The 17,923-nt window shown below is 38.3% G+C and overlaps 1 protein-coding gene across 3 annotated transcripts in view; it reads left to right on the forward strand.

Annotated features, from left to right (window-relative positions):
* The first annotated feature begins 2,019 nt into the window (after positions 1–2,019).
* BZW2 (basic leucine zipper and W2 domains 2) overlaps positions 2,020–17,923 on the forward strand; it is a 36,956-nt gene continuing 21,052 nt past the window's right edge. For all 3 annotated transcript variants that reach the window (XM_062495427.1, XM_062495435.1, XM_062495442.1), the window contains exons 1-4: positions 2,020–2,245; positions 8,400–8,576; positions 9,671–9,774; positions 12,820–12,885. In XM_062495427.1, the coding sequence (XP_062351411.1) occupies positions 2,188–2,245; positions 8,400–8,576; positions 9,671–9,774; positions 12,820–12,885 (405 nt within the window). In that variant the 5' untranslated portion in view covers positions 2,020–2,187. The remainder of the gene's footprint in view (positions 2,246–8,399; positions 8,577–9,670; positions 9,775–12,819; positions 12,886–17,923) is intronic.

The following is a 17,923-nucleotide window of genomic DNA, read 5'->3' on the forward strand; positions in this document are numbered from 1 at the left end:
GCAGCTTAAAAATGCACTGCATCCAAGGAAAGAAGTCTGGTGTTAGAAATTTAGCATATGTATTTCTGTCTTTCATAGAAACTGGGAAACTGTTATCCATATGCTGGGTTGAAGGCTTTTGTTTGTTCCTTAAGGAAGTGGGCACTGTCAACCCCAGCTTGACAGCATGTTTGTGCTCAGGAAGAGCTGTGGAAAAGCGAATTCTTACAGTTCTTACCTGCTGTGGCTCGCTTGAGACTTTCATTGCAAGTCAGAAATACTTAGGTGAATGTTATAGATCACTCTCTTTACAAATAACTGAAGGTCAGAAAGACAAAGCAGGTAAGTATGTCAAATCGAGCCAGTCACTGGCTGGAGGCTGGGCTGTTGCTTATCTCTGTAGACTGCTAGATTATCTGTCTTAATTAATTTCCAAACAATCTCCTGTTCCTCTAACACTGAGCTGTCTCATCAGGGGAGAGAGCCTTTTGAGCTCTGCTGTGAAGGCACTCTTGGATCCTACAGCACTTGCAAAGATCCTGGTTTGCCATGTTTAACTCTCTTTGCAGATGAGCAGAACGTTTTTCCAGAAGGCTGTTTAATGTTGCAGTTGTTTGGAAATGCTCCTTGGTCTATTACAACTGCAGCTTTAAATCTCAGTGATGAGTGTGAATGTCAGATGAATTGCTTGTTGTGTATTTGTGTTTTTGTGACTTACAGGAAGCAAACCCAGTCTTGACTCTGAACTTTACAGGCTATTTCCAGTTCATGTGCCTGGATGCACGATTTTTGACTGTGGACAAGTGTTAAACCCTGTACTGGAAGGAAGTGGTTCATCAAGTAAAACTTTTGAAATGCTGAAAAAGTGGCCGGCTAGGGATGCTGCCACTAGAAGTCTGTTGAATGAGAATATATTGTATAGATGGAGCATTGTTAAATGAACTCTCAGGGGTAGAGAAAGCACTGCTTGGATAGTAACATGATTGATGGCTTCTTTCTCAACCATGGAGCTTGAGTTTCTTTTCATTTGTGGTGGGAAGCGTGTTGGGAAATCTGTGTACTTCTAAACTAGACCTGCAGAGTCCACAATGAAGAAATACAAATCATATAGATTTCTGTAAAACTGAAGTTATTAGAACACGCACAAAGTCTTGCATGAGAAGGCTTAATTTTGGACAAGCAACTCATATGTAACAGTGACCTGATGGCCTGGAGGGTGAGAAGTAGGTCTGCTCTAAGTCTCAGGGCTGGCATCTGCTGTGGGCAGGGCAGCATGGTGACCTGCGGTGACTCCTGTGTGCTGCAAAGCTTCCTTTTAATTGCTGCAGTTTGCATTCAGCTCTTGGTTTAGCTGCTCTTGTATAAACTGTGTTTTGTGCGATGAAAACTATTACATCCAAAGCTTAAAAATAGTTTTGTTTTCTTTAGGTAAAATGACATTAATATATTATCACTTCCCAGTTTTTTTGACATTGTTGAGATAATGCTGTAAAGGTCTGAAGTAATACAAGCCCAGTGTTTTTTACTGTTGTATGATGTGCCATGTAGGTCCTTAGCTCTGTATTTATGCTCAAAGCTGATGGGGTGAGGGATTTGTTTATCTTCTGTTATTTTTACAACACCCACATGCTTTTCAGAACTAAAAGTTGCTAAGATGCAGTGATGCTTGTAAGAAATGTTTGATTAGAATTTGATGGTTAAAGCACTGTCTTTTTGGTTAGACCACAAAATCTTGTCTTGAACTGGACAGTGTGTAACCCTGGCCATCAGTCTGCCTGGTGACTGTGCCAGAGGGTGAGACCTGTGCCATGCTGAGCCTCCCCAGGATGGTTCCCAGTCCTCTGCCTTCGTGGCTTTTGTGTTCCCAGCATCCCCATGAGCTGCCTGGGCAGTGGTGCTGTACCCCTGCCCCAGGAGTAAGAGCAGTGACTTCATCACCTTCCTGTTCAGTTTTGAATCTTCAGTTTTTTACAGAGGTGCCAACAGCCAGGTTTTAAGAGAAACACATCTCATTGAAGTTATCCTTGGATTGTAGTGCTCTTCATCTTAAAGATAGTGTCAGTTACACTTGGAGTATGTGTTAAGAACTTTCTTTACCTTTCATATGTTGGGATTTTGCCACAGGAGTCTTTATTTTGCCTTTAAACTGTTGTTGTTAATGCTCAAGTATAAATATTTTTTCCCTTTTTTTCTTTCTCCAGAAATTTTATGAATAAGAATCAGAAGCCGGTGCTAACAGGCCAGCGGTTCAAAACTAGGAAGAGGGGTAGGTTGCATTGCATTTTTTGCTTTATTTTCTTTGTTAAACTGACTAGAAACAGAGGAGGTGGAATAATTGAAAGTTCATCTTAAGGATTTTTCTCCCCTTCTTTTCAGCCATCTTAAGGTTGAAGATGTTACTTTGAACTAAGCTCTATCAATTCTGTTATTTTCGCTATATACCCTAGAACTTTATTTAAAATTTGAGTTTATTAGCTATGAAGTCCTGCAGAGGCTTCAGTTAAAGATTAGATGTTAAGTGAATCTACAGTGAATTTACATATGATAAAGAAAGCTTACCAGATGTTTGGTTGTTTCTTAAAGTGTCCTTTTCAACTAAGAAAGCAAAATATGAGCTTTTATTTAAAGGTTGTGTAAAGAAATTACCTGGGCTTTTTTAGTTTGATTTTCATTTTACTTCTTTGACTCAAACCAATGCCATGTCTCTAAGTGAACCTTTCATATCTAAAAAGGAGTTTTCTCACCTTTCTTTTCCATGAGATGGTCAGATCATCTCACTGGCCCTGCTTTCAGGTAAGAAGGAGGTCAGAAACTTCCTTTTTCACAAATATTTATTTCTCCTGTGTAAGTGTAGTCTTTTTTTTTAGTTGTTAAAATAAAGCAATTGTGTGAGTCCAAATTTACTCATTGTGATACTGATTTTCTGTATATATGACCAACACTTTATTTCATTAAGTACAGTTTTTAAAGAAAGCTTTCATTAAGTACAGTAGAGCATCAGTTTTTAAAGAAAGCTGAGTGTACTGATTGTACTGACCATCCAGGTATTCTGGCACAGCAGGTGTTATCCTAACATGCTCAGTCATACTATACTCAGAATTCATTTGTTGCAGTTTAGGTGGCTGGGATGAATGCTCAACAGTTTGCAGCAGAGAGACAAAATATATGTAATTAATTAATTTATCCCCTTCCTGCTCCTCCACTAAAAACAACAAAACCAAAAGTCTGGTTCATGAAAAGAAGGATCATATTTTTTGGTGATCTAATAGTAGATTATTACACCAGACCCAGTGGGGTTCCTATCTGTCATGAAGCAGATTTTTTCCATCTTGACTTTCCTGTTTCTGATCAAAAGCTAACACCTTATCTGAATGTCTTGCGACAGAAAATGTAAATATGAGCATTTTCTTAGTATGGATGAGAGAATCAAAGAGTTGGTAACCTTTCTCAGAAAATTGCAAATTCTGTCATAAGTCTGAAGAGCTGAATGACGAGTGTCTAGATATCTCAGATGATCATGAAGTTTAGGTAGGAATTGCAAAATATTTTGGTTTCAGTCATGTTAAAAAGCAGTGCCAGCTTTCTCTTGTCTTTCCTCCCTTGCACCCAGCACTTCTTCAATTTGTTTCACTAGTACAGTCTCTTAAATGCAAACTGTGTTTCCTATGGTGCACATACAACATTTGTAAGGATAACTAATTAAAAAAGAAACCAGTATTGTTTGTAATATCATGGTGGTCCAGTAATAGTGGGGTTAACTTTCTATCAGCATGGTCAAGAGCATTATGCAGTGGGAGCTATACTTTGCATTCACTCACAATCATATAGGTGTAGCCAGAGGAGTGGAATTAACAATCCCTAAAGAAATCCATCTGTCAGATCAGCCAGTAAAGGCACTCAGACATGCACACTGCTGGATTGATCCCATGTATTTTTTTGGTCTAGGTCAGTCAGTTGTGGTAAATGTATTATTTGATAAACTTCTCTTAGAAAATAATCAATCTCTCTCATTGAGAGTTTCACCTTATGTTTTCCACTGAGTTTGGCATCATGTTTCATAATACAGATTTGGTCTTTGACTCCTATTTAATGCAAGCAATAATTAGAATAAGTAAAGATATTTGATTTGCAGTTCTGTGCCAATCCATTGGATTTCTGCTTACAGCGATTGGAAGTAGCCCTAGGTAACCCACTGACTACATGGAAAAATGAAAAGACATGGGGGGTGGTCTGAAAGATTGGTTGGGGTTTTTCTTTTGAGAGAGGTTATTTAAATGGGATTGTGGATATAAATTTGCTTTAATATAGAAATTTTAACGTGAAAACACTTGTACTCAAGGCATAAAATCTCTTCAAAAGTCATGTCATCCTGGTTGCCTTAATATTTTAATATCCTTCTTAGAAAATTGTAGATACTTGCTTCTTTCTAGAGGCAGTGTTTGAGGAAGAGAAATGGCTTCCAAGTATGTTTATTCCCTTAGGTTTCCATATACTTTTGTATCATGGCAGTGTCACAGGTTGTTAGGTCTTTGACTTAAGACTAAACTATACCATTAGGGTTTTTTTATGTTGAGTTTCAATACATCAGGGAGTCACGACCTGTCACCCAGGTAGGACAGAGTGCAGTAGCTGTGGTTTTGACCATGACATTTCAGTTTTTGGAGACTGTACTGTGGTGTGTAACAGGCAGGCAGGTAGGGGGTCTGAAACATGCATGTGCTGGGGACAGTGAGCTGCTTGTTTTTACCCATTTGTCCCATGATACTCCTTTTTACCTTCTGCAGATCCCCGGAGCACTGCCTTCTCAGCAAGGTATGACACTGCAGTCAGGCATCTAGTAAAATTAATTGCATATATGAGCTCTTATCACTAGTCAGCTAGCTGCAACTAATCTCAGGTTGGGAACAACTTCTGAACTTTCAAGGAGGGCAAAAAAGAATAATACAGTGTTTTTCAGTTTAAAGTTTGAAAGTATACTTAGTGTATAAAATATCTTTGGAAGAACCATGAAGCAGGAACTTGCACATCTCACTCTTTCTAGTTATATTGATTAACCAAATGAAAGAAATAAGTGTTGCATGCAGCGTATATAGTGGCAGATATTCAAATAACTTTAAAAAGATTTGAAGGAAGAAAAATGATGCTGTTAAAGGAAGAGCCTTTAAAAGAAAGGAGGTATTTCGCAGTTCCTGTCAATCTAGGCAAATAAATTAGTTTGGTTAGTTCTTAGTATAATCTCTGTACCTGTTAAATATTCCTTTTTCATTAAGGGTCAGTAGTTGGTGTCTGGGTAGTATTTGTGTTTATGGAGCTGTGTTTGTGGAGGTAAGAAAATTACCTAATAAAAAGTCAGTATTAACACCTTTATATTACCTTGTTCGGCCCCTCCTCTTTACTTCATGTTATCTTCTTTCTTCCACAGAATTACAGTTGTGGGCCTTCTGTTGAAGTGATAAAATGAATTAAAGACAGGGTTATGAATGTACTTTGTGATTTTCTTGGAAGCAAAAGATAGGAAATAAGGGCCTGGGAACATGCTGAAAATGAAAAGCTGTGTATATAGCACTGCTGCAGTGGATATTGTGTGCATCACATCTGCAAGCTACACCTGCCTCTGCTAGCCCATGATTAGAGCTCTGCTAGTTTAGTAATTTTGCACTTGACAGCTCAACAGACTGTCACCCCTTGTTGGTGATGGCTTCTTACTCACCCTCTTGTACTACATCAGCATATTCCTCTTCAGTGCATTTGTTTGGTAGGAAAATTTCAATAAAATTATAAATTGATTTTCATGCAATAAATTCACCTCCTGTTCCTGTGTAAATTTTTTGGTTGTGATAGACAAGAAAATAGTAGGGTACTACAGATGAGAGGAGGAATTCTGGGGCAGTGGAAGAATCTATTTAAAATAGCTAAGAAATATTAATTATGCTTTTGTGTTTGTACTGAGCACTGTGTACCCCTGATACCAAGCATATAATATCTTCCAGTTTAGATGGGAACATCTTAAGTTTTTAGGTTAGATATATTTGAAAAAGTAAAATGGGTTTTTTAACCCTTAAGAGAGAAGTCTGTGCTCTTGCTGGTTGATATATCATTTTTTTTTCTTTTTTTTTACTCTTCAAATAATACATAATTATTTGGCAATCCGAAAGAGAATAATTATACTCAGATGCTTGTTTATGGGTGGAACTGTGTTTCTTGTGCACAAGTAAAACTGCCTGAAGTACACATCCTGAAGTACTTATTTCAGTAAAAGACTGGTTTGTTTGTGGGTTGGGTGGCTGGTTTGTTCTTTGTTTTGGATTGTTTTTTGTACTTCAAGTTGGAGGAGAGCTGCAAGTGAGTGTTTGGTAACAGGTCTGGTGGCTCAGATGGGATTCCAGCAGTATGTTGCTCTGTGGGCATTTCCCTGGAGCAAAGGCACGTGCTTCAATTCCCCTCTCAACCCTCTGGTTTGTCCCGGACGGCCGTGCCCTGCAGATAGGAGAGGTGGTTCCTCAAAACACAGACTCCAGGTTTTCATCACAGCCAAAGTTCAGGTAACATGGCTGAGAGCCTGAATATCTCCAAAGTGTGATGTGAAGTAAAACCTGGGAAGAAATCATTTGCAGTCCAGAGAAGGGACATACTGAGTAGTGTATTGGGTGGTAAGAGCGTGATAGTGGAGAATCTAGGCTGGCCCTATGTTTGTGTATATATGCATGAGCATATATATGGGTATCCATGGAGTTGTCTTAGTTTTGGTCTGAGGAGGTTGGATTTGGGGCATGGGGAAGCAGTCCAAATGGAGATGGGTGGTAGACTCAATAAGTCACAGCAAGCTAGGCATAGCAGGGGATTTTTTGGAAAATAGGGAATGCTTCAGTTTTCCAGAGCATAGTGCTTCAGAGACAGACCTTGAACTGCAGCTGGCAGTGTGCAGCCAGGCTCCTTGGAAGGACAAGTCCTCTGTGCTTTCCAGTGGCCTGGGACACTCAGTGGGAGGGACTTGCTTTATACCTTCCAGGTACAATTGCTATGGGAGAAGGGGATGCACTGGAATTGGAGAAGTATGTGCAAATGATGTACTGAAGGTGCTAGAATAAGCCCACCCTGGGTACATACAGCAGAGGAGAGACAGCTTTTCTGTTTGAGAAATAGAAAAGCTATCAAAAATAGGAATTGTCTGTAAAATAGTTATTTAATTGCCATGGAAGTACTGTGGCAGGAGGGAAGAGATTAGGGGAGAGAGGCTGTTAAAAAGCAAGGTCTCTTGTTTAAGGCCTGGGATGAAAAGCTGCATTATGAGTAGCAGGGAACAGAAGCCTGCAGCCAGAGGATGCACAAAGGCCAGAACCTCTTGTCACAAAAAGCCTGCAAGAGTTGCAGCTGGCATGTTTCAGACTGTATTAGCACATGTTCAGACAGAAATTTATCCTAATTTATCTTAATAAATAAAAATCTCTGGGTATAATATTTTCCAGTTTTTCAAGAGCTTGTATCAGTGTTTGTGTCAGCAGGTGATAGCAACCTTGGGTTTAAGTGTACAGAGCAGCTTGCAATTTTGTTTCTGAAGTTCAGAGTTGTTTTAACAGTAACAGGCATTTCATTTGTGCCCTTATATAATGCCAGGGCAGGTTTTCTTAAGAAACTTCAAGTGGCCATGGTAAGCTGGTAACTGCATGTGCAAAAAGGCAGAAGATGTGTGGGTAAATCTATACAAGCATTTTCTGGAGGTTTCAGTTGTTTCTGCTGTCACTAATGACCTTGACACAGGGACACTGTCTAGGGGTCAGGCTGACCTCAGTTGAATTCAGCAAGGGACAGCTGTGGAAAATACAATGTGGGTGCTGTGTTCCTGGTGCTGCTTAGGTCTGTGAATATAAAAGAAATTCTTGGTTATGTTGTGTTGCCTTAAATATTTATTCAAAAACTAGTTTTATTAACTCAATCTCCTTTTTTGCCTGAAGACTCATCTTTTTTTAAACATTTTAGTTATGTGACCGTAGTTATTAAAAGAAAAATAGCAAGAGATGAAAAGGGAGATTATGTACTCATAGCTTGGCATTGCCTTTATTCTTGTCTCCGATTCAGCAATGCACAGTGCTACACACATGGGATAATGTCCTCAGCACGTGAAGTGTATGAAGTTTGAAAAGAGTTTCAATAGATGCTTTTCCTCTATTTATTTATTTATTTTTTCCCCCATATGTTTGTGTTTGTTTTGGTGTTAGGAGATGAAGAGGAGGAGGGGAAGCAAGAGTTAACACTGCAGAATTTCCAGAAATTATACAAGCTAAACAAACTTTTGGTGTTTTCACCAGAATGAGAAGAGTATATTAGATGCCATGGTCCTTTCAATTGTTGACTGATACAGGATTTTAACAGATTTAAAAACTGAAACTCTCTCTCCTCCTTCTTCTTTCTCTCTGTTTCAGATGAAAAGGAGAAATTTGAACCCACAGTCTTCAGGGATACGATTGTCCAAGGCCTCAATGAAGCTGGGAATGACCTGGAGGCCATAGCCAAGTTTCTGGATGCAGCAGGCTCACGACTTGATTATCGCCGCTATGCTGACACACTCTTTGATATTTTGGTAGCTGGCAGCATGTTAGGTAACCTGCAGAATATCTGACAGAGAATTTTGATGATAAGACTTGCTTGTTTCTTTTAAGATGCTATCTTCCTCTACAGTGGAAATTATAACCTGTATTACAATTTCACTGCTTGCATCTCATATCATAGCTCTGTTTGTTGTTTGTTGTGCAGTAACACCTTGGTACTTTCTGGATAATGCTCTGAGAAGCCTTCAGTCTGAGCTAAACCCACATATAACTGCAACAGCAAAGAGAATAAGAGAGATTCAAACTAGGGGAAACAGAAGGATTTATTAGCATGGAAAGGTGCACTCTGGGTTAAGAGCTGCTGCACATCTTGCTTTGTAGATGTTGCGACAAAAAGTAGCTCAGGGAAGTGAAGGATAATGAGGCTTGCTTTGTGGATATTCATGGAACATTTCTACCAGGTATCAGTGGTGCCTTCTGGCAAAAACATACTTTTCACTTTCCTCTTTATTTTGAGTAAGTTATCTGCTTTTACTGGTCACATTGCTTTGGCTTCTGCTTCCTGCTCTTTGGTATGTAAGAAGAAAATATGTTTTTGTAAGACTTGAGGTAATGTGGGAAACAACAGCTAGTGGAAATACCTAGGAAAAAAAACTCTCAACAAAATGAGCCAGTGTTTTGAATGTTTACATTAGCCTGGTAAGCATTAGAGGGGCTTAGCAGGATGTTCCAAGTACTCAGATTACTAACACACTACTAATACTTTCTCTTTGGGAAGGATTTACGTTATTATGGTGTTTAACGTAAGAGTTAAAATAATGTGTCAGGGCTGTGCTCCAACCCATACTAACTTGATCACTCTCAGTGCTCTCAGCTGAGATTCCTTAGGGTGAACTGAATCACTCAGTCTTGTGAGGACTGTGTGATCTGTGGTACAGCATATCAGCCAGGTGTCCCTTCTGTCAGGTGCCACCACTTCTTAGCGAAGTTTGGTCTATATCTGTTTCTCCCTCTCCCCTGCTAACTGTTACTGTGGCCTTTTGCCTCAGTGGTATTAATGTAAGACTTACTAGGCTTATTAAATCTTACATTCTTTAAAGTAATAAATAATTCCTTGCCTTTTTTTTTTTTCTCCTTTCTTATAGCTCCTGGAGGTACACGCATAGATGACAATGACAAGACCAAGATGACCAACCACTGTGTATTTTTTGCAGATGAAGATCATGATGCCATCCGAAATTATGCTCAGGTCTGTAAAGGCATAGCTGATTACTGTTTTCCATTTATGTGTCAAAAGGGATTATAGTGGAACATCTGCAGACTGTCTAGGCTGCACTAGGCTAGCTACAGACCAATTGAAAATCCAGTTAATCATTAATCTGCCCTAACATATACATTTTACGTAAGAAAATAGGATGTCTAAAATAATCTGATCACAGCTGGCAATGCATTCTTTACAAAAGTCAGTCTTATTGCAGTCTACCATTGGTTAAGTCTGTTTCTAGACACCACCCTTATTAATTTTGTTGACCTTTTCTGTGTGCAGACTGTAATATTTACATGAGTGTATTTTGAAAAACACATTAAGTATATCAAAAACTCAGCTTTTATAAGCAGTGGGGTGGCTGGCAGGACCAGGGCAGTGTGCATCTCCCTGTACTCACACTGCTGAGGCCACACCTCAAATCCTGTGTTCAGTTTTGGGGCTTTCACTACAAGAAAGACATTGAGGTGCTGGAGAGAATCCAGAAAAGGGCAGTGAAGCTGGAGAAGATCTGGAGCACAAGCCCTCTGAGGAGCAGCTGAGGGAGCTGGGGCTGCTTAGCCTGGAGGAAAGGAGGCTCAGGACTTTACTGCTATCTACAACTGCCTGAAAGGAGGCTGTAGCCAGGTGGGGGTCAGGTTCTTCTCCCACGTAACAAATGACAGGATGAGAGGAGATGGCCTCAAGTTGTGCCAGGTGAGGTTTGGATGGATATTAGGAAAAATTTACTCACTGAAAGAGTTGTCAAACATTGTAGTAGACTGCCTAGTGAAATGGTGGAGTCACCAGTCTTGGAGATATTTGAGAGATCTGTAGACATGGTAGCCTAGGGCCATGGTTTAGTGCTGGGTTAACAGTTGAACTCCGTGGTCTTAAAGGTATTTTCCAAGCTCAACAATTCTATAAAGTACACGAATGACAAAAAATATAAAGCTCACACCTCCAACCTTTAGTTGCATAACTAGTTAGGAGTTAGGCGTGTATTCCAAGAGCTTTTATTTCTCCTACATATGTGATGTATAATTTCTTCCTGCAGGAATAAGACTTGCATAAATAGGCCTATGTGAAATCAATAAAAAAAAACAGTGAACCCTAAAACATTCTTGAAAAGAAGCTAACTCTGCATAACTCCTTAATGGAAGGTAGTAATTATATGAGAAAATACAGTAAGAATTCTGTGGAAAGTTCTGGATAACAGCAGGATTGCATAAAAATGCAATACCCTTGCAATGCCCATATGTCAAAACTCTGTTGTTAATTATGTATATATTTATCCTTTTAAATTGCTAGGTATTATCGGAATGCTGGATACAGTGACTGAAAGTATAAATGCTGCTGTCCCTGCTAAGGTGTCTAGGGTGATAAGTTCCTGGAAGGGTGCATAGTTGATTTAAAGAGTGCTGGGATCAAAATCTGCATTGACAAAAAAAAAAAAAGTTTGCTTAATAGCAGAAAGCTCCTTTAAAAAATAACTTTAGTAACCTAAATCAGTGAAATATACTTTTTTTTGGAAAGGGAGTCAATATGTCTTATGCATCAGCTTTATCATCTCTTATAAACGGGATATTCTGGTTTGGGAAAACCTCTGTTGTCAGTGAAGGCATTGGTTCTGTCCTCTTGAATTTTAGTATTTTAATAATTTTTTGAACAAAAATTGACAATACCAGTCCTCCAAGGAGAAATTTAAAGTAAAAGATTGCACATTGAAAAATGGAAAGGGAAGCTTCACTTCAGCATTTGAAGGAGTGGAATTTTCAATGGATTCTCTGCACTTCAAACCTAAAGCAACCAAAATAAATCAACATTTTGTAATTAATGCCTGAAGAGATGTGTCCTTTTATTGAATTTGCCATTTTTTCATGCATAATGAAAAATAGAGCTCTTACTGTATTATGAAAATGTGGAATTAGTCTAAAATAGTATTTAAATCTCTTTTTATCCAGAAGATACCTAGAAGATAATTTCTTTCTCTGTCTGCCAAATGAACCAGTAGTGTGGCTGGTTTTTAGTTATGGAAACAATTAAAAGTGTAAAGTCTTCAAGTCAAAAGACTGAAGTTAGTATTGATATTTTAGCAGATTATTTGCATATGAAGTCATGCTTCTGTCATTCACACAGACTTAAAAATATGCAGAATTTTGTTTGAAGAAATTAACAAGAATCTTATGTTTTCATCTTCTATCTTATTTTATTAGGATTCAGTGCCACGCCTGATTTTCCACTTTTTCTGAGCCAAAATACTACCAGTTAGGATGTTTGGATGTATTTTGTATTCTGGAAAGTGAATTGAAGCTTTCTAAACCTCATTTTCCTTCCTCGCCCATCCAGTGTGGCAATAATGTCATTTGTTCCCCACATAAACCTTTTTACCTGTGCCAGTGAGTCATTTGCTTTGTGCCTTTGTACAGCAGTGCAAGCGATGATTTGTTTATTTAATTTCTTATCTCTTCCTTCTTCACCCTGAATGAACTCTGCACCTGTGCTGCTTCTGGTTTCATAATCTCAAAACTGGAGAACGAGTGGTTCCAATAACATAATTGTTGTAGAAACTTTGGCCAATGTTCTTCCTCTTTCTCTGACAGTAGTGTGTATTGTTGTAAACACTTATGTTACTTGATTTGCCAAGATACTGCATCTATTGACGATGCCTGGCATCCTGACTGCCTCAGTCCACCAGCCTACAGCTGAGAGCTTCCCCAGTGCTGCATTACTGTGGCAAGGCTGCAGTTACCCTCCTCTTCCTCCTCTCCTCTGTGTTTATCTATGGATAGGGTGAAAAGTAGAGAAGGAAAAAAATTTTGAGAAATAATGGGAAGATTCAAGCTACAGTAAGTTCTCTGATTGAAGCATTGCTCAATGAATTAAGAATCACAAAATTGAGAGAAGGGTGTTTCATGCTTTCCCTGTGGCAGACAACACTAGAGAAATACCAAACTGCAAGCTGCTTATTTCTCTTTGCTATTTTTTTTTTAATAAAGAAAGATGGCTGTAATTGTTGCACTTTTTAAGTTAATCTGTGTTTATCTTTAGGTCTTCAATAAACTTATCAGGAGATATAAATACCTGGAGAAAGCATTTGAAGATGAAATCAAAAAGGTAATGTTGATTGTAGTCTTTACTGGAATCCTAATATTTTTTACTGTATTTCTAACATAATTATATATGTACAAATGTGGTACTGTTAGGTTTTATTTAGCTCTACTGGAAAAGAGGATGGAATCTACAGGAGGCAGCTTTACTCTGCAAATTCAACTCTGTGGGAATACTGCAGGAAGCACTTGCTGTAGAGTATTTCTGAATTAATGATTCCTTTCATTGCTCTGACCAAACTCACTTTCTTATTCCAGACTTTTTTGTGAAGAAGTTTGATACACTTTGGGATATTCCTCTTAATGAGAAGTGGTATTACTGTATTGCAAATAGAACATCTCTCTGGTTTTTTTTCCCCCCAAAAAATGCAGATCTGCTATGCAGACTGTCTCTTGATGTTTGAATATTAAACCACTCTTGAACAGTGGAATGAATCCTAACTGCAAGTTTTTTGTATTTGAGGCCATAGATATGTGTAAGAGAAAGTGCTCACCAGTGGCAGAGTGCTCAGGATTTGCCTGTTAGACTGTAGTGGCTATTTGTGGATACCATTTTGTTTTGTGATACTGAATTTTAAGGAGACAGGAGAAGCCAGGGTAAAAATGTTTGAAAAAAAAAACAATGTACAGATTTATTTTGTCTATTTAGAGTTAGTACTGATAGATGTAAATATTTTTTTCTAATTGCCTGAGTAAGTAATAAACACTGTACTGTCCTGTAACTTAATAGGCATGCTGGTAGTGGCAAAACCTGTCCCATGATACTAAAGTATCATGTTTGTTACATAAAAACGTGTTTCCATATTATTTAAATATTAGAAAGGTTGCTGCAAGGGTCAGATAAGGACACATTTGGAGCTTGATACTTCACCAGCACTTCTTGTGCCTGAATTAATTTGGCTCTGATTTATACATTCTTGCTCATACAGGAAATTATTTTTACACTTGTGGCCAGCATGCCTATCAACTGATGCTGATTACTCAGTACATCATTCTAAAGGCCTAAATTTACCTCTATCTCCACACAAATCTAATGTTCCTGCTGTTAATTACTGTAATCACTAACATGAGAAGCGCTGACTCACAGCATTCAAGTTTGAGAGTGCTCAGCATATTAAGCAAATGCCATGTCAATTCAAGCCACCTCTGCTCATTTCTGCAACTTGCTTGGCTTTGCATCCTCTTTAACTTCCAAAAATTCACTTTGCACTCTTAGTGACAAGATGAGACTATGGTTAATAAATAATAATTTAACTCTTAGTTAAGGAAAAAGTGCCTCTGATGTGAAATTTAGCCACACGCTAGCTTGAGAGAAAGCAGTCATTTGAGATGCAGTGTGGCTAGAGCCAAGCTACTCATTGGAAATATCCTAGCCTTTCCAGTGTGGGGGCAGAGCAGGCTTGTTCATCTTGCAGACTGCAAACTTCACTTATGTACATGCTTTTTGGATAGTTTTCAGTGTCAGACTGCATCTTGTATGACAAATCATGAGATGAGGTTTGCAGTGGTCCTCGCCCATGGGGAAATCTTTCCATCTGCCCATCCGTCACCTCCCATGGTGCTGGTGTGAATCTTGGTGTGGCTCCTGGGGATGCGGGGTGTATTATCTTCCTCTGTTAATCCACTTTTTAGAGACCTAGAAACTAGGAAGGTGGTTGTGAGGGTGTTTGTGCCTGTGTATTGCACCTCCGCTGCCCTTAAACACCTTGAGGACTACTTGTAGGTGCCTTTTGCTTGCCTTCTCCCTCCCCCTGCTTGTGTGAACCCACAAAGTGGCTGTTTTCTCATTTACGAGGCTGCAGGGTTTTTAACCACTTAATCCTTTAATCCCTGCATGCTGTAATTTGTACAGGAGTAGCTGCCCATGGAGGTCCAGAAGATAGATACGTTTGTATTTCCAGAAGGTGTTTCTGCTACAACTGAGACTGCTGCAGTTAGTCAGTGGTTAGATGTGTAAGACAGTGACTCATTGATGGCTTTTTTTGTGTGTCATTGTCCCAGCAATGAAAGTGATGTTTCTGTCAGATTCATTAGGCAGATAGAGCATTTGGGGGAAAATTAGCCCTTCTCATAGAAAAAGGTATGCCAAAAAAACCAAGGCAATACCAGAAGTTTCATATTAAAGAAGCAGATGGTAGCAGTGGGATTGTTCTTTCAGGAGAGATTATCTTAGATAGTGGTATTTGCACAAGTATTTGCTTTGTTTTCTTGATCACAGCTTTGTCATTAGGACATTATTTTCTAACATCTTTTCCCTTTTTGCCTGCTTTTAGCTTTCAGTTGTTTCATTTCTTAACTCCCTCTCCTCAAAATTGCTGGTTTGCATAAGCAAACCAAATATCTAAAGTTTTGCATCTAAATTATTTTGTGCAAGCAATTTCAACAGAAGACAAAGATGTTTCACTTGCTGTGTTTTAATGTGTGCAGCTTGAGCTCATGTGAGCATGGCCCAATGTACTGGCATAGGGCCATGACATTTTGCAATAATTTCAGTAAAATTCCAAGTTCCAAACTTGTGTTCGTCTTTCTCTACATATGAATTTCCAAGGATGAAGAATGTAGTTATTATCTGTCTATTTAGTATGTTTGCATGTTTAGTAGTTTTCTATATAAACTTTTTAATATCAAAATTGGGATAAACTACAGATAAATTTATTTTTGTCTTAACAGTGGTAAATATTGCTGAGTCATGAGAGGATATCTGTAGTGCTGGGAGATGTTGTGACGTCCGCTATTTTTGTTCCTATTTTCCTAATGAAAGAACCATAAATTAAGCTAGGAATTAGGAAGTAAGAGGAGAATAACATTCTGAGATTGAATAGGGAGTAAGCAGAAATGCTTTAAGTCAGCTAAATGAAAGGCAGGACTCAGTCAGCAGATATCTGTTGCTATTTTAGCTCCCTTCTCCATTGATGACAATTCAGTGCTGTCTGCAGATTTGACAAACTGTCAGCAGCAGACCAGTTCAGATAATGAAGACATAGAAAGACACCACACTCCCTGTGTGGGTTGAGTTCCTTAGTTTTCACCATTTGAGATTTCCAGATCACAAAAGGTGATCAAAAGCACTTGTTTTTCTTGTGTGCTTTTTAATGTTGCATGCGTGTGTTTACTTGTGTGTATTTTCTATGCCCAGAAATTGTGCTTATAAAACTTTTTCTTTTATGACAAAAACAACATAGAACATCACGTTAGATCTGTGCTTGTGCTTATTAGGTATTCTGAATTTCTGCTTATGTGGTTGGGAGTTCTTACAGATACCATAAATACAAAATTATGAGCCAGAGCTGCCCTTTTTATGCCTGGAATCAGTTTGTATCTAACGAAGGCAGCAATGTCTGTGCTTGGCTAACAGCAGGGAAGCATTAGCTCAGAGAATGTTCTGTGTGTGGTTAGGAACTATTCTTTAATGTCTTGGATGTTTTGTGATTTCCCGACTGAGGTTTGTAATTGTGATGGTAAAAGAAGAATGCTTAAATTAATCAGCAATAAAAATCTGAAGTAACAACTTTGAACTGAAATTTAGGTTCTGTTTCATGTTTTTAGAATGGGTTTATCAAAGGTTTTGGGTTTTCCTATCACCCAGTCGCCCCTTAAATTATGTTTTACAATTGTTGGGAAGCATAGAATAGTATCCTTAAACAGCAGAAAAGGACAAGTCTAGGTTTGAGCTACTTTTGAAAAATAATAGTAAAACAAAAGTTAGGCTAGTAGCCCAACAGTACTTTAAGTAGCAAGGGATGTGTAGAAGATGAGGGTTCTGTTTAAAACATGCTGAAATGGGATGCAGTTCAGAAACACCAGAAACCACATTAAACCACTAAGAGGCTTGCAAGGAACGTGTTTCAGAGGAAGGGGAAGAAGATGAGACTGCAAACTCCACAGACGTGTTTTCAGACCTTCCAAAACATTCAAACAAATACAGATTTCTCAAAATTAGAGTTCATAAATTTTTGTGTGTCCGTCTCATAGAATGTATCTCTGTCTTGGACTGCAGCTGTAACTTTGGCTTTGCCTCTGGGTTCTGGCTTTCCTGGCTCAAATTTGACATTAATAGGTGTAACTGTTCATGATCTATATGTTACTGATAAAAGGATGGAAGTTAGAGCTCAGAAGTATGTATAAACCTGGTCTGTTGTGTTAAAGTGGTCAGTGTGACCACTTTCTAATCAAAATCCTGATCTATTTTTTATATAGAAGCAAAAGAAAAAAAGATTTTAGTGGAGTACACAGAAATCTGAAGCCGTTTCCTTTGTTAACAGTCTTAGTACTTCAAGTAAAGAGGTCTAATTCTGATTTTTTTTTTCTTGTTCAGATCTCATTTTAGTGCAGTGTTATTGATAAAGTTTGTATAAAGAAACCTTTAAATCCATAGGCTTCCAGTTTACACTAGGATTATACTGAAATTCTGTAAAAATGTTCTGCTTTCCATTAAATGTGGCCCTGGAGTTCCTTTGCCTACGCCATTATACACACCAGTTAGTTGCTGCATTTGGAAATACAGCACACCATTTGTTTCTCATTCATATATTTAGAAATAATAACTCCATTCTTCTGCATCCCAAATTTTCTTACATTTTGTGGTTGAGTCACAGTTTGCTGAAATAAAATTACACCTTAAGATTCGGTAGTTTCATAATTGTTCTTTTAAGCTAAAAGTGTAAGGCAGAAGCCCACTGAAAAAAGGTTCTGAGTGATTTGTCTGTGGCTGAGTCATTCAGGCCTATGTAAGCTGTAATTTAAAGCTGCTGTTATTATGTAAGTACTACCATATGAATGAGGTTTTTTTAGTTCTGTTCACAGATGCAGAGCAGAACTATTCATAAAACACTGCATGAGATGTAATAACTTAATTAGTTACCTGGATTTTTAAAACATCATGGCATTCAGAAAGCTTTATAGTTGTTGATAAGCTGCTTAGATATCTCAGAAAAGATCTCACTGTCCATGGTAACAAACAAGGACAGGGACATGTGTAATATTCTGTCCCTTTGTATGGGTAGAATCTGGTAATTAAGAAATAACCTTAATGTGGAAACCTGGTG

Source organism: Cinclus cinclus, chromosome 1 (genome assembly GCF_963662255.1).
Source record: "Cinclus cinclus chromosome 1, bCinCin1.1, whole genome shotgun sequence".
NCBI lineage: Eukaryota > Metazoa > Chordata > Aves > Passeriformes > Cinclidae > Cinclus > Cinclus cinclus.